Source organism: Coffea arabica, chromosome 4c, assembly GCF_036785885.1.
Source record: "Coffea arabica cultivar ET-39 chromosome 4c, Coffea Arabica ET-39 HiFi, whole genome shotgun sequence".
In the NCBI taxonomy this organism is placed as follows: Eukaryota; Viridiplantae; Streptophyta; class Magnoliopsida; order Gentianales; family Rubiaceae; genus Coffea; species Coffea arabica.
The window spans coordinates 11,640,455-11,656,542 of record NC_092316.1 but is presented as its reverse complement, the minus strand read 5'-3'; the positions used below and the strand labels follow the sequence as shown (position 1 = coordinate 11,656,542).

Below are 16,088 nucleotides of genomic sequence, written 5' to 3'. Positions count from 1 at the left end.
CTTTTATTGATCACCATGGTGTGCTTTGTTAATTACAAAGATTCATTTATGTACTTTGATCACCATGAGTTTGTTTTGATGGTTGAGCCTTTGAATTTTTCTTTTCGAGATCACCCTTCTTACAAAATAATTAGGACTGCGTCATGTTCCTAAATTTGGTTGCACTTTCAAATATCATTGAGGGTATTTATGTATTGTCCTAATCAAGGTCTCACATTCAAAAAAGAATTTTTATTTCATCAAATTTTCTTATGAATTATGAAATAAGATTAGCTTTGGAAAGAAACACGTTAGTGTAATTTCGCCCTTAACTTTCTCACACGACTTTGACAATTTTTCTGTAGTTGGTTATCATATAAAAATGACCAACATTGATAGAGTCTTATAATATTGATAGTGCCTCCTTATCTCCTTTCTTATGATGTTTCTAGGAACCAATAGTATTATTGATCACGACGAAAACTTTGTACCTCTGCTTCTTTCGTTTCAAAGCTGCTTTCCGGCGCACAATATTCCAGTAGCTCATATAATGCATCTTATCACATTTGAGTCCAAATTATGGCTCTACGATAGTTAATTTTACTAGTAAATTTCAATTCATTAACTCAAGTAGCAGCTTCGTACTAGGATCTGAAAAAAAAAAAACAAATTGAACTACTACAACATTTTTAGCTTATGACTCATTAAATTCAGGAAAAACAAATCTAACTATATATGTGTGTGTGTGTGTTTGTGTTTCAAATTTCTCCTTTTCATAACAATATTCCTATATAAAAATCTTCTTTACAAGGATACATTCTCACTGACTGTAGTTAATATTTATTTAGCCCTTGCAGATATGTAGCAAAATTTTCCCATAATTGGACAAGTAAAACTGCGAAAGGACAGATTCATTTGAACAGATAATTATAGAATGAAGCATATGCCAACTTCAATATTATTGGCAATTATGTATAATAGCATACATAATTTCCCGCAAGATGTAGATGAATGGTGGCTGACTACATTCTGGGAATGCAAATGTACATTTTCTTTATGTTGTTTGACTATTTATAATGCATAATTTAATTCTAATTGGTCGAAAGAGCCACTTCTTGTCCCTTATTCCTAACCTAGTCTTAGTTGTAATAATTTCACAACTGGAGAAAAAGAACTGAGATGAAAGATTACATTGGTGATCCAAAGTCATTCATTTTACAAAGAAAGAAGAAAAATAGAAACACAAAATTATCATTTGACATATTTGGGTGTATCTAATTTTTTTTTTTTTTTTACACATTACAATAAACTAAAGAAAAATTAGACATGATAAGATGGTGGTGATCGGATTTGGCTACGTGGTTAAGGGTTTACCTCAATTGTCTTATGCTGAGCATTCAATTTTAGTAATCTCCAATGTTTTCAATTCCACTTCTTTCTTCACATCCAACATTTTATGAGCACATCGTGGGATTGGAAGGACAAGCCAGCAAGACTAATGGCGGTTTACCTCAATTGTCTTATGCTAAGCATTAAAAAAAATTTAGCCATCTCCAATATTTTTCATTCCCACTTCTTTCTTCACATTCAACCTTGTCTACAAAAGCAGGTAAAAAAAAAGGAAAAAGAAAAGCTTTCCTTGATATACCGATTAAAAGTTTTTAAAACTAGAAAACACATGCTGATAGAGGTATAGTTCAAAAATCATCAGTCACAGCAAATTCAACTTTGGGAGAATTGTAATTTTGATCCCAATCTATAGTGTATGTGCGAAATTATCCCTAATCTATTTCGAAAATCAATTTTGGTCCCCAATCTATTCAATTTTGCACTAAAGTGGACAATTGATGGAATCTCTTCAATTTCAATCGGAATTAAGTCACGTGAGATCACATGCTGGCACCTAAACCCCTTTTTCAACTTTTTAATTTCTAAAACACGTTTTTTAATATTTTCAGCTTTCTCTTGCCTTTTGTCTTATTAAACAAAGACATGAAAAGGGTAATCTCACAATCCAAATTACTCCTCTTGTTGGCTGCCACCTTCAAATCCCCAAAACCCACAGCACGAGTAAGAAGCTTAGCTTGGCTTCCAAGTCCAAGTCTCATTCTTGCCTCTATTAGTAATGAAGATAATCTGCAATCAACGCCAGAGATGGACCCAGTTCAACTCTCTTGCACAAACAACAGGAGCAGTAGTAGTACTACTTCATAAGCAGGCAAGCAGCTGAAAGAGAAGAGCGGATGATAATAATTGGAAATCAAAGGGATTATACGGACCAAATCATCAAAGGGATTATACTGGTAAGTATATTTTTTCCCTATTAGCCATTCTTCACCGTTGAACTGGAATGAGCATTCAATTGAATTACTAGTATATTATTGGTAGGTCATGCTTACAGCTGGAACAGATACTTCATCGGTGACTATAGAATGGGCCTTGTCTCTTTTGCTCAACCATCCCAAGGTGAAAGCTCGAGCTGAATTGGATGCTCAAGTAGGGACTGATCGATTGGTCAACGAACATGATCTATCCAATTTTCCTAATCTTCATAAAATTATTTCAGAAACACTTCGGTTGTACCCAGCAGCACCAATGCTATTGCCACATGAGTCGTCTGATGACTGTAAAATTGGGAGATACAATATTCCGCCGGGCACAATTTTGCTAGTTAATGCATGGGCAGTTCACAGGGATCCAAACGTTTGGGATGATCCAACAAGCTTCAAGCCAGAGAGATTCGAAGGCTTGCAGGTTCAGCCATCAAAGCTGATTCCATTTGGGATGGGAAGGAGATCTTGCCCTGGTTCTAGCCTAGCACAGCGGGTGGTGGGTTTGGCCTTGGGATCTCTAATTTAGAGTTTTGATTGGAAAAGAATTGGCGAGGAGGAGATTGATCTGGCTAAAGGGACAGGAGTATCCATGCCAAAAGTCAAACCACAAGAAAAAACGTGTTTTAGAAATTAAAAAATTGAAAAAGGGGTTTTAAGTGCCGGCACATGATCTCACGTGACTTAGTTCCGATTGAAATTGAAGAGATTTCGTCAATTATCCACTTTAACGCAAAATTGATTTTCGAAATAGATTGGGGATGATTTCGCGCATACACTATAGATTGGGAACCAAAATTACAATTCTCCCTTCAACTTTTTATCAGCCCATAGTGAGAGTGAAGGGACACGGCAGCAACACTAATTCGGTTAATCAAATTGATATACCAGCCAACCACCTAATGGCGTTCGGACTAATAAAATAAAGGCTTTTTCTATTATGTCCATAAGAGCACAAAAAAGGGAGATGAGCCCACTATAAAATTACAACATTGTCATGGTACGATACAAACTCAAAATACTAATACTAACATAATTTATAATTTTAATCCTTAAAAAAATAAATACTAAAAGTGAAATTCCCTTATAAAAATTTTTTTGATCCTTGGAAAAAAAAGGAAAGAATTACAAAAAAAAAAATTCCCTTGTCTAAAAAAATTAAATTGACTCTATCCAAAAAAGCAATTCAAATTACGGTGGAAATTCTTTTATTTCGATAAATGACAAGAATATGACTTCAGATATAACGGGATGAAAGCTAGGAGGCCTAAAAGTCTATCTTCTTTCTATTGAATTTCCATCATCTCTCATGCTTTAGTTTCTTGTAATTAGTTACTTCTTTCTTTTTCTTTTTGATTGAATTTAATGGCTCCACTCCATTTTTTTTTTTGGCTGCAGTTTCTTTGTTACGAGTAAAAATTTTCCTCGTATTTCGTCCTTAACTTTCTCACACAGCTTTGACAATTCTTTTATATCACGTTACGATATAAAAATGACGAACATTGGTAAAACTTTATAATGTGGATAATGTCTTCCTGTTTCCTTTTTTATGCGGTTTCTAAAAACTAGTGCTATGGTCACTAAGAAAAATTTGTACCTTTGTTTCTTCTTTTGCTTTCGAAATTGCTAGTGTTATGATCACTAGTGTTATGATCACTAGAGTAATGCAACTTATCACATTTGAGTCCAAATTATGACTCTACAATAGTTAATTTTAATAGTGAATTTCAATTTATTAACTCAAGTAGCAGTTTCGTACTAGGATTTGGAAAAAAAAAAAAAAAAGAATTGAACTACTACAACTTTTTTAGCCTATGACTCGTTAAATTCAGGAAAAACAAATCTAACTATATATGTGTCTCAAATTTCTCTTTAAATCTTCTTTACAAGGATACATTCTCACTAACTATGGTCAATATTTATTTAGTCCTTGCAGATATGTAGCAAAATTTTCCATAAATTAATTATTCTTGCACAAGTAAAACTGCAAGAGGACAGATTCCAAGCTCGGGCTTCCGCTAACTATGCTCCCATTTGGTTCCATTTTAACCATTTATCATTACAATAAGGTAAACAGTAAGATTCCATGCCAAATGCAAAGTTGATACAGTAAATCAGAACAAATATTATGCATCTTGTATGAAGCGATTTGAGAAAACCTCGGTAAGTTGAAAATTCAATTTGATGATGAAAGGTGAATGTAATCTAGAAAAAGGGCAAACTTCAAAAGAAAAAATTGAACAAATAATTATAGAATGAAACATATGCCAACTTCAATATTATTGGCAATTAAAGGTCGAGTATAATATATAGCATACATAATTTTCTTCATGTTGTTTGACTATGTATAATTCATAATTTAATTCTAATTGGTGAAAAGAGCCACTTCTTGTCCCTTATTCCCAATCTAGTCTTAGTTGTAATAATTTCACAACTGGAGAAAAAGAACTGAGACGAAAGATTACATTGGGGATCCAAAGTGCCAAGTTGGTGTGGCACTATCATTCATTTTACATAGAAGAAAGAAGAAAAATAGAAACGCAAATTTATGATTTGAAACGCAAAGTATATCTAATTTTTTCTTTACACATTACAATAAACTAAAAGAAAAATTATACATCATAATTCATAAGATGGTGGTGATCGGATTTGGCTGCGTGGTTACCTTAATTGCCTTATGCTGAGCATTAAAAACAATTTAGCCATCTCCAATATTTTCATTCTCACTTCTTTCTTCACATCCAACCTTGTCTACAAAACCAGGAAAAAGGAAAAGAAAAAAGAAAAGCTTTCTAGTTTCCTAAAGGTAAAACTGTACACTTCAAAGCTAGGAACAGCAAACGAAGAGAACAACTGAGATCATTCCAGTTTCCTCCGAGTTCAAACATTATTATTTACTTCTTTTGTCCTTTTTGAATAACTAACAGAACCAAAAGTAATAATTATCCATCCATCAAATTATCTTTAAAAACATAAAATTGCATTATTTCACAAGGTAATAATTTTAAGTAAATTTTTCACTTGAGTTGCTTATTATTTGACCTGGTCCTTTTTAGTCAAAAAAGGCAATATAGAATTAAATTTATCCTATCTTTAGTAAAGTTGAAAATATAAGGTCAAGAGTAATAAAAAGAGGTAAATATAGAATGAATTTTATCTCATCTTCAATAACATTGAAAATATAAGGTCGAGAGTAATAGTGTACATTTAACGAAGAGCGTAGCCCCCCCCCCCCCCCCCCAAACACAAAACACCACCTTAATCTTTTCAATAATCTCTTCCATTGATCCACTATCAATTTTTGTGTCCCTTAAAAAACTTTGATTTGTGCCGTGCATCTACTCTTAATATATAAGACATGTTATATAGGGAATTTATATTTGGGATTGTGTGAGACTATGCTTGCTCGTTTTGTATCTTAATAAGCAACTCTTTGCCCTATGCTCGATTAATTAAGAATATGATATTTCTAACGATGCTGTTAATAGGCTCATATTATATCATAATTTAACATGTGAATATGCACAATTACAATTATTACACTTCAAAGTAATAAATTATTTTTACTTGGAAATAAAAGCATACCTATAAAAATAAGAACAAGTCTCGCATAAATTAAAAAGAAAAGGAGAAAGATACTCATTATTGGTGCAATAAAAGATGCTTGCTAATTATAGAGAAACAGAGAAGTAACAAGCAGCTGCTATACCTATACTACTGTCTCTGTACATCCGAAACCATGGTCACTAGAATATTCATAAGGAAAATAAACTCAGACCATATTTTTCATCCAACATCTTTTCTACTGCTTGTGAAAGTAGATCAGTGAAAACTTCTCAACTCACACTTGCACATCTGTAACTTTTCCAAACGTCTTTCTTCGCTCTTCGTTTTCAGCTAATTTCTGTTCCATAAGAAATTTCTGCTGCTGCTTAATAATACCCTCAATCATCCGATTGAAATCTTCGTCGCTCAATTTATATTTGGCATAATAAATTATTATAGAAATTGAACAAGTTTAACTACTGTTATAAAAATAAAATAAGCATGAGTTTTTATTTTAAGTTTCTTTTTTCTTTTAAATAAAAATTAAAAAAATTGATTGAAATATATATATATATATATATATATATATATATATGAGAATTTTGAATACAAATTAATCAATGAATTATTAACACATGTCCAAATACAAATAGTTGGGCATATGTGTAATGAATATTGTATTTATTATTTTGAATTACTTTTAAACAAGTTGGGTATTGAGTACTCAAATAAAAAACCCAACCCACCCAATGAATAAGTTGGGTTGCTCTTATCCAATCCAACAAAACTCATAACCCAATTGACCCAACCCATCCTTTAAAATTAATGGACGGGTTGTTGGGTTTTGGGCTTTTTGCCAGCTCTAAGTAAGGGCAGTGGTGGTTGGCTACATTTTTATGGATTAAAATACACAATTTCCTTCTGTTGTTTGAAGATGTATTATGTTGCATAAGACGATTCTAATTGGTAAAAAGAGCCGCCTTTCGTCCTATCCAATCCGAGTCGCTGGAATTCCACAGCTGGAAAACGAGGGAAAACAAAAAAAAAAAACAAAAGAAAGAAAGAAGTGATCATGTTTATAACAGATTGTGTGCTAACACTAACTTGGTTAGTGTGGTGCCTTATTTATAACAGGTTGTACGATTACATGTGATCTTGTTTTGTAATTTGAACTTAACCAAGTCATTAGTAGGTAATTGGAAACCCGATTGTTATGTCAGTCAAGGCTAGCTAGCTCAATAAAACTTTCGAAGTCTGTTAAATTACTGGTTTAAAAGACTTGGGCCAAGTTATTAGTAGCTCATGGATCCTAAGTTTTTCTTCCCCATATGCTGATTTATGCTTTCTATCTTCCACAGTTTTCACTCTTATATGAGCTGTTATTAACAAAAAATAACATTGAACTTAAGTTTTGGAGTTGGGATGGCTTTCACTTGATCATTTTCAACATAAGAAAGTTAATTTATTGGGTTTTAATTTTCAATGTCCTCGATGATTCTCCTCTTTAATTTGTTGTTTTTCTTTTCTTTTGGAATGTCACGGTTGACGATCCCTTGAATCTCTATCTAATGTTTCTCAAGGCATTTTTTTTTTTTTTTTTTGAATTTTGTGGTTGCCTCGTTGGCTTTGCGGATATTGCTTTAGATCAGATACCAAATAAGCCTCTCCATGCAAATGTCTATCACCTACGTGCACATATACATACATATATATATATATATATATATATATATATATATATATATATATTAAGTGATATTGAATTTTTTAAACAAAATTTGCTTGTAAAAATAAATGATAAACTATTCACTTATCACTTAATGTGACATATATTCAAAAATATTATATTTAATAATTTAATAAATTCAAATTTTAAATTTTAAATTTCAAACTTCAATTTTCAGATTTCAATTTTATCATACGCATCCTTAAAATAGATTCTCATTCTCTTGTGCACTTTCCTCTTTTAACTACTTAAATGCACATGCTTGTCTATACCGAAAATTTGGTCAGAGACCGTAGTGGAGTGGTTTGTTCCCAAGGGTTCTTCTCCGATATTCCATCCGTTTTTATTACAAAAATACTAATGGGTCCAAGCGGCCAAAAAAAAAAATGCAGAAATTAGTTCCATAGATGGAGAAGCTTATACATGTCGTGGTTTTAACTTTACTCCTTCCCTTGTTAATAATTCGACATCATTGCTTTTGCACGATGCTGCGGTAGTCACTCCTTTATCTTTATCCGACCATTTGCAGAGTCTTCTCAATAGCTTCCATGATTTTGTATTCTAAGCAGGTAAGAGGCAGCTTCGTCTTTCAAACTCACGTTGCCGTCTATCTTCTTGTCTTCAATTTCTTGCTTTAGTTTCTTCTAGTTGGTTAGTTATTTCTTTTTCTTTGTGATAAATACTGCACCATATGGCATCAGCTTATGAATCTATAACCTCCTCTTCCTTTCAAGATACTACAAGTGGACTGTTCCATAAACGAGAACCCGCCTTCCTCGACATTCTCTAAGTCAGAAAGAAAGACTGAAAATGGCAGAAACAGTTCTCTCTTTTGTGCTGCGTCAACTCTCAACTTTTCTGCTCGAGGAGGGACGACTATTGGGAGGGCTTCGGCAAGAGGTTCAATTCATAAGGGATGAGTTGGGGCACATGAGAGCTTTCCTGAGAGAGGCAGAAGCAAAAGAAGAAGATACTCAACCCAGGCTCCAAGAATGGATCAAGCAAGTGCGAGAGGCTGCTTATGACACTGAAGACATTCTTGATGAATTTGTAGCTCGCTTTGCTCGGCATCGCGCAACAGGATTCTACGGCTCTGTTCGGAGAGTTTTCAGCTCCATCAAGAATTTGAGAGCTCGTCATCGAGTTGCTAGCGAAATACAAAGCGTCAAGTCCAGAATCAAAAGTATTTCTGAAGGTCATCAAAGATACCAATCCGAATATGGTATCTCTGCCCAAGCGTCCAACTCACTTTCTGCTGTGAACAACACAACATGGCGCTATAGCAGAGATGATGCGCTGCTTGTGGAAGAAGCTAAATTAGTTGGCATTGACCAGCCCAAGAAACATCTAATTTCTCAGCTCCTCGAAGGGGATGATTACCAACTAAAAGTTGTTTCAGTGGTTGGTATGGGAGGACTTGGCAAAACTACGCTAGTGAAAAAAGTCCATGAGGATCCTGACGTTAGAAGGCATTTCCCAGTTCGAGCTTGGGTAACTGTCTCTCAAACATGTGACTTTCAGGACCTCCTGAAAGACTTGATTCGGCAGTTACACAAGGAAGGGAAGAAACCAGTCCCACAATCGATCGAGTTCATGGCTACCACCGAGCTGAAAGCATTTATCAAAGATTTTCTGCAACAAGCTCGAAGGTATGCAATTGTTTTTGATGATGTATGGGACGTGGAATTTTGGAATACCATCAAATTTGCACTGCCCGAGAGTAGCCACGGCAACCGTGTCATGCTAACAACTCGAAGAGCTGATGTAGCCTCTGCCTCTTGCATTCAATCTCGTCGTTTTGTCTACAGAATGGAACCATTATCTCCTGAGGATTCATGGACCCTGTTTTGCAACAAGATCTTTAACGAAGGTAATTGCCCTGGCCATTTGATGGATGTTGCCAAAGGTATAGTGGACAAATGTGAGGGCTTGCCCCTTGCAATCATTGCAATCAGTGGGCTTTTGGCTTCGAAAGATGCAAACAGAATAGAGGAATGGGAGATGGTTCGACGCAGTCTTGGGGGTGAATTAGAAGGCACGGGCAAGCTGGACAGAATTAAAAAGATACTTTCTCTCAGTTATGGTGATTTGCCTTGGCATCTAAAGACATGTCTGTTGTACACAAGCATCTACCCAGAGGATTACGAAATAGGAGGCTATGAACTAATTAATTTGTGGATTGCTGAAAGGTTTGTAGGATGGAGAGAAGGAATGAGTAGTCAAGATGTAGCCTGGGGTTATCTCAGTGAACTCGTCAATAGAAGCCTAATTCAAGTGACTCGTGGGTTTTATGAAGGATTATCCTACACCTGTCGAATCCATGACCTATTCAGAGAAGTTATTCTTCTCAAGTCATGGGAACAAAACATGGTCACAGTTACTACTGGACAACCAACGATGTGGCCGTCCGACAAGATACGTCGTCTAGTAGTCCATAGTAGTAGCAGTAACAATACCCAGCACCACCAACAAAGACGAAATTATTGCTTTGACCACCTTCGGTCGTTCATTACAGTTGGATCCATGAACTCACTACCATACAAAACATTGTTATCGGAAGTTTTAGGGAGCAGTAAGCTGTTAAAGGTTTTGAATTTGAGAGGTCAAGAGACACAGGAGGAAGTACCAAATGAGATTTTCGACTTGTTTCATCTCAAGCATCTGGGCCTATATGGTACGAGAGTGGAGAGAGTCCCAAAAGCCATTGGAAAGCTTCAACAGTTGGAGTTTCTGGATTTGGGTAACACCAGAGTTAGGGACTTACCCATGGAACTCCTAAAGCTGAAAAAACTTCAGGTTCTCAAAGTATATCAACAAGTTGATACTTCAGATATTGATTGTGGATATCATGGGTTTAAAGCTCCATCGAATATGGGAGGGCTTCTTGCCCTAGAAATATTAAGTTACATAGATGCTAGTAGTGGATCTATAATCATTAAGGAGATAGGAAAGCTGACCCAATTGAGAGGGCTATATATTACAAAGTTGAGAAGAGAAGATGGAAAGGAGCTCTGCTCCTCCCTTGCCAACCTCACCAGTCTTCAGAGATTAAGCGTTGCTTCAATTGGGAAAGGTGATGATCATGAGATAATCGATTTAAATCATCATCATCCTTCTCTTTCTTCTTCTTCCTCTTTGTTTCTTCGATCTCTTCGTCTGCTAATTTTGCGTGGCCGCTTAGAAAAGATGCCACAATGGGTAGCTCGTCTTCACGGCTTGCTAAGAATAGATTTGGACTGGAGTAGGTTAAGGGGTGAGGAGGATCCGCTTGAATCCCTCCAGTATTTGCCCAATTTGGGTGAAATCAATTTCTGTGGATCTTACCAGGGAGAAGGGCTGTGTTTCAAGGCTGGAGGGTTCCTAAATCTGAAGTGGTTGCACTTAAAGAGAATGGAAGGGTTGAGATGGATGAGAGTGGAGGAGGGTGCATTGCCTCGTCTACAAACACTGTCTCTGCGACAACTTCCATTACTAGAGGAGTTACCTATGGGTATTCAGCACTTGAGCCATCTTCGATGGTTGATTTTGTATGAGATGAGTTCTCAATTGAGAGAGAAGCTATTAGAGAATTACAAGGAAGAAAGTGAGGAGTACAGAAGAATCGCACACATTCCTGAAATTCTCATTGGTTACTATGCAGATGATAGGAAATGGAGACACCGCAGCCTGTGGGCGAAGAAGGAGAAAACATAATCATTCCTAGCAGCAGCAGTAGCCGCCGTGGCTTCCCTTTCTCTAGTTTGTGGACAACATTGCTTTCTCTTCTTTTGTTTTTATTTTTTATTAGTACTTTTTTTCACCATCTTCTGTGTCTTACCTTCTTATATATTGCATGTATTATGTATAATGCTTGATGTTGTTAATGTACTGTATGCTATTACTCTTGGCTTGATTGTGCTAATAAACTTACACTATTTCTTAAAATATTTTTACACTCAAAATCTGCATTTCGTTTTCTTTTAGGAATTATCACAAAACACAAAATTTGACTTCGATTCAATTCACTCTAAAGATTTTTTTTTTGAAACTTGACGAATGTGGGTGAACAATCAATAATCTTCTAGTAGTATAGAAGGACTCGTTACTCTTTTTTTTTTTTTTTGCAGTATTTATTGGAAAATCAAAAGATGTGGTTTACGCTGGCAATTAGGCACAAAAATGCGGATGATCTACTTATATGTATGTTGGCAATCAAGAGCAACCACGGACCCATTTGCTTTAGCAATGTAAGGGTTAGTTAATATTAAGTTGAGTAAATTGCATTTTATCCCCTATGATTACGTACTTTACCACATAATCTCTCTATAGTTTAAAAACATATATATAATCTCCTCATGCTTTGAATTAAAGTGTTATCTTTAATTTTTTCATTAAAACTAACGATCAATAGTAAAAGGTCAAAATCAAACTAATAAATTGACAAATTTATCTTTTCATTACTTGAAGAAATTTAAATAAAAAATAGATAAATAAGAAATAGAAAATGCCATTAAAATTTTGGTTTAAAAACCTATAATGATATTTGTAGTAAAAAAAGATTTGGTATTTTTTGTTTCTCATTTTCTTTAAATGCAATTTTAACTTTAAATTTTATATTATTTAACTTTCTCATAGCTTATGTTTCCTTATCTTTTCTTTTCTCACATTGACAACTAATTTCATGTCCTTTAAACCTGAATATACTAAGACATTGGCTCCCATATTCAGTTAATTTGTCAAATCGTAAGAGCTAAACTTTTTACTAGTTTTTCAACAATTAAATATTAACTAATATTGGTTTGAGGCAGAAAAGTGCATTTCAGAGCAAAGTTTTTTTTTTTTTTTATCCAGAAAAAGTTTCTAGAATAGTACTGTAGTACTCTTTTGAAATTTGATGTATATAACATAAAGGTTATGGATTCTAATACCTCTGTCCCCTCTCTACTTCTTAAATCTCACTCCTTTCTTACTAGAATTTTAAAAAAAAAAAAAAATTTTTTTTGATGCATATGGATGAAAATGGTAATTATAAAAAATTAAAAAATGTGTTTTTCATACAACCAAAAAAGTTAATTTTTTTAAAAAATTTTTACTATCCAAACAAACTGACGTACTTGAATGGTGGTGCCGGGATTGAGAGGAGTAGCTTCAGCTTGCACAATGTCACCAACGTTTGCTTTCTTGAGATGGCTAATGCAGACTTCTATTCCGGTTACCTTTCGCCACCCGGAGGCTAAGTAGGCTCCCATGCTCCCTAAATCCTCAGCTATGAGTGCTGACACCCCACCATGCAATGTCCCAAATGGCTGTTCAATCCAATGATCAACCATCATTAATTTCACAATGATTTCCTTTTTCATTTTTTTGATGAATTTATTTGGGAAAAAAAAGAAGAAAACTAAGTCATAGAATTAATTTATTTAGAGTTAATACCTAATTACCTGACAACAGTTAGGTGTCACCGGTAATCAGCCACTAACTTTATCTGCCGAAGCATGTTCAAGCTTAAATCCAAATGGTCCAAGCGGATTACTTGGACCAAGAATGTTTGATGTTCCTGATCCTGGTGCCAGTGAGGTGGCCGTGGCAGTCGCAGTCGCAGTCACGGTCGCGATCGCGGTCGTGGTCGCAGTGGTGGGGATTTCGGCATAACCATCGGTGTCTTCCTCCTCTTATCAGACTAATAAAATTAACTCTAATCATTTGGGTTTAAGTAGTAATGTATGAGACACTAAACCTAGGAACTATTAGACGAAAGTCAATTGGTATGAATTATTCAAACATTAACTGCTAATTGGACTACAAATGCTGCCTCCTTTTTAATATAGCCTAAAGAAAATGTCGTAGATGCCCAGATGGATTAAACTCTCGGGTGTTATTAATGAAAGTGAACTAGAATTAATTAATTATTCAAACGTACTTGACTGCTATTTTTCTGTTTTATCATCCAAAAAAAAAGGGTTGTATCTTTGAGCATGCAATCAATTGGTGCTTTTTTTGCAGAATATTCTTGATTGTTCTTTAGGGAAATGGAATCAGTAAAACAGATTCATCCTCACATAACTAGAAGACATTCTGTTACCATATTATATATTGAGGGTTCCTATGTAGAGTTCAACATTTTGTCACCATATTATATTCTTGTTGGTTCATCGATTTGGACTTCTTCTTTCCTAATGATTTTGTTCAGGTCCAAAGTTCCAGTCAATGGTCAAGAATCAGTTTGTAGAGTTGAAAAACAAGACAGAATTAGGTTTTCTGTTGCCAATTAGATGAGTATATTAATCTAATTTGCATTTGTCTCCCACGGAATCTTGCTAAACCAGCTAGTACTGTTAGATGATGTGAGTTTTTGAGAATTACATTGCAACCTGTTCTAACCGAAATCCTTCTGCCATAGTTGAAAAACTTATATAAGATTGAAGAAGAGAAAATTCTAAACAATCAAATATACACCTATGGATATATTCCAGTGGTACTAAATTCTGAAAATACATAAGAAGACCAACAAAAAAAAAAAAAAATTCCACCTGTTGGTGTGTGACTTGTATATGCTTTTTTTTTTCCATGCCGGTAGACATTTAGATAGTTTATCTTTTTTTTTTTGGGTCAAGTGTTCTCTATTCTAGTATGTTTAGTCAAAACATGTTTTTTATTCCCCCCAGTCCAAAGAGGATCAATAGTTGTCCCCAAATTATCCCTTTAATTACTCAAATTTAAAATCTATCAGCTACAAATGAAATGTCTTATCAACAAAATTGGACTCAATTCTGAGTCAAAATATGTTTAACCAACAATTAATCCAGTTCTTAAGATTGTCACGCCCTATTTTTTTGAAAAATAAAAAAACAAATCTAATGTATTTAGGTATTAGAAAAATGAATTTTTTGATTTGATAAATGAGTTCTTTATTTTATAGAATAAACAAAAGAAAAAGGGCCCAAAATGGGACTTAAAAAAAATGTGACAATTTTGGCCCAAAATAAAAGTCTAAAAATGGTTTTTTAGGAAAAATAGGAGTCGCCACTTGGTATCGAGTTTAGGTGTACCAAGTCACCTAAAATTAAATTTTAAATAAAAAATAGATAAAACTCTTTTTAGATGACTCCAGGTCTTTGGAAACAAAAGAAAGGGTTCGAGAGTCATGGTTGAAGAAAGGGAAAGTAAGCATAAAATCCAAAACACCCTTTCGACCTAACTAAGACTAGTTGCGAGATTTAGTCGAAAAGTTTTCCTAATCTAACTTATAGACTTATCACATTGGGATGTTTCTACATGGATGCAAAACCTAAACCTATGAAGATATCGGGGGGGTCGAAATATCTTTTCGAAATTTAATTGGTGTCAATCGCATTAATTGTGATGCCCAAGAATGATTCTTTGAAAAGGCAGAAACCCATAAAACAAATAACCAAAACCCAATAAAAAATAAACAAACCCACCATCAAAACCCAATTAAATTAAACCTGATCCAATTCTCATCTAAATTTTTTTATTAAAACCTAACAAGATAATAAAATAACTAAAAATTATTAAAACCTAATTATACCATAAAATCCAGAATTAATCTACCCAACAACTCACTGAAAATATAAAAGGAGGATTAAAAAGGGCAAAATTGGTTCAAATATTCAGAATTTGGGCCATAGTGAAATTAGTTAGAAATTCGGGGGGCAAAAATGTAAATTGCTTAAGATTTTTCATGCAAGCTTCGCATGCTTCCTTTCTTCTGCAATTTTTCTGGGTCTTCATGTCAAAACAGAGGGAACCAAAATCCAAACAAGCCTCGAACTTTCAAACCAAGACAATGATATCACATAATCCTAACATCAACATCCGACCTTATTACATAAATATCATATCTTTAATCAAAATCAAACCAAGCCTGAGCTAAATGATGCACAACAGGAAGAACAATGTCAAAGGCAAGCAACAGTACAAGAAAGCCTTGATGGAATGGGTCAAGATTTAAGCTTATATGGAGATGAAGCAAGCAAAAAGAAGCTACCTTTTGATGAGTGGATGCAATAAACTTCGAAGGAAACAATGTCAAAGGCAAGCAACAGTACAAGAAAGCCTTGATGGAATGGGTCAAGATTTAAGCTTATATGGAGATGAAGCAAGCAAAAAGAAGATACCTTTTGATGAGTGGATGCAATAAACTTCGAAGGAAGATGAACCTAAGAGCGGTAAAGTGAAGCTGCAAAACTTCCAGGTAGGGTGGGCAAAACTATCCGCTAAACCGAAAATCCATCATATCCGATCCGATCCGATCAGAAAATTAGAATATTCGATTTTTATTATTTGATCGGGTCAAAAGAGGGTCGGGTACCTGCTAAGATGCGGGGCGGGTTAGGGTAACATAATTAAAAACCCGCGGGTACCCGATCCGCCCCGCATATATATATTTATTTTTATTTTTATTTTTATACACACACTATAAAACAATAAGAACTAAATAAGTAATTTTATTGAATAAATTGCATTACAAATATGAGAGACTAGTTTATTTACAAGATTTATTTGTA

General features: G+C 34.5%; 1 protein-coding gene and 1 pseudogene across 1 annotated transcript; both read left to right on the top strand.

Moving 5' to 3' along the window:
* The first annotated feature begins 2,370 nt into the window (after positions 1-2,370).
* Positions 2,371-2,946, top strand: LOC113738978 (cytochrome P450 81Q32-like; annotated as a pseudogene).
* Positions 2,947-7,875: 4,929 nt separating this feature from the next.
* Positions 7,876-11,505, top strand: LOC113738977 (disease resistance protein RPM1-like). Its single transcript, XM_027266235.2, has 2 exons — positions 7,876-8,150; positions 8,316-11,505. Exon 2 carries the CDS (start codon positions 8,392-8,394, stop codon positions 11,272-11,274), a length of 2,883 nt encoding a protein of 960 aa, XP_027122036.2. The 5' UTR covers positions 7,876-8,150; positions 8,316-8,391; the 3' UTR covers positions 11,275-11,505.
* The last annotated feature ends 4,583 nt before the right edge of the window (positions 11,506-16,088 follow it).

Coding starts and splice junctions, on each gene's coding strand:
- LOC113738977 (XM_027266235.2), top strand. CDS start 8,392: ATGGCAGAAACAGTTCTCTCTTTTGTGCTGCGTCAACTCTCAACTTTT.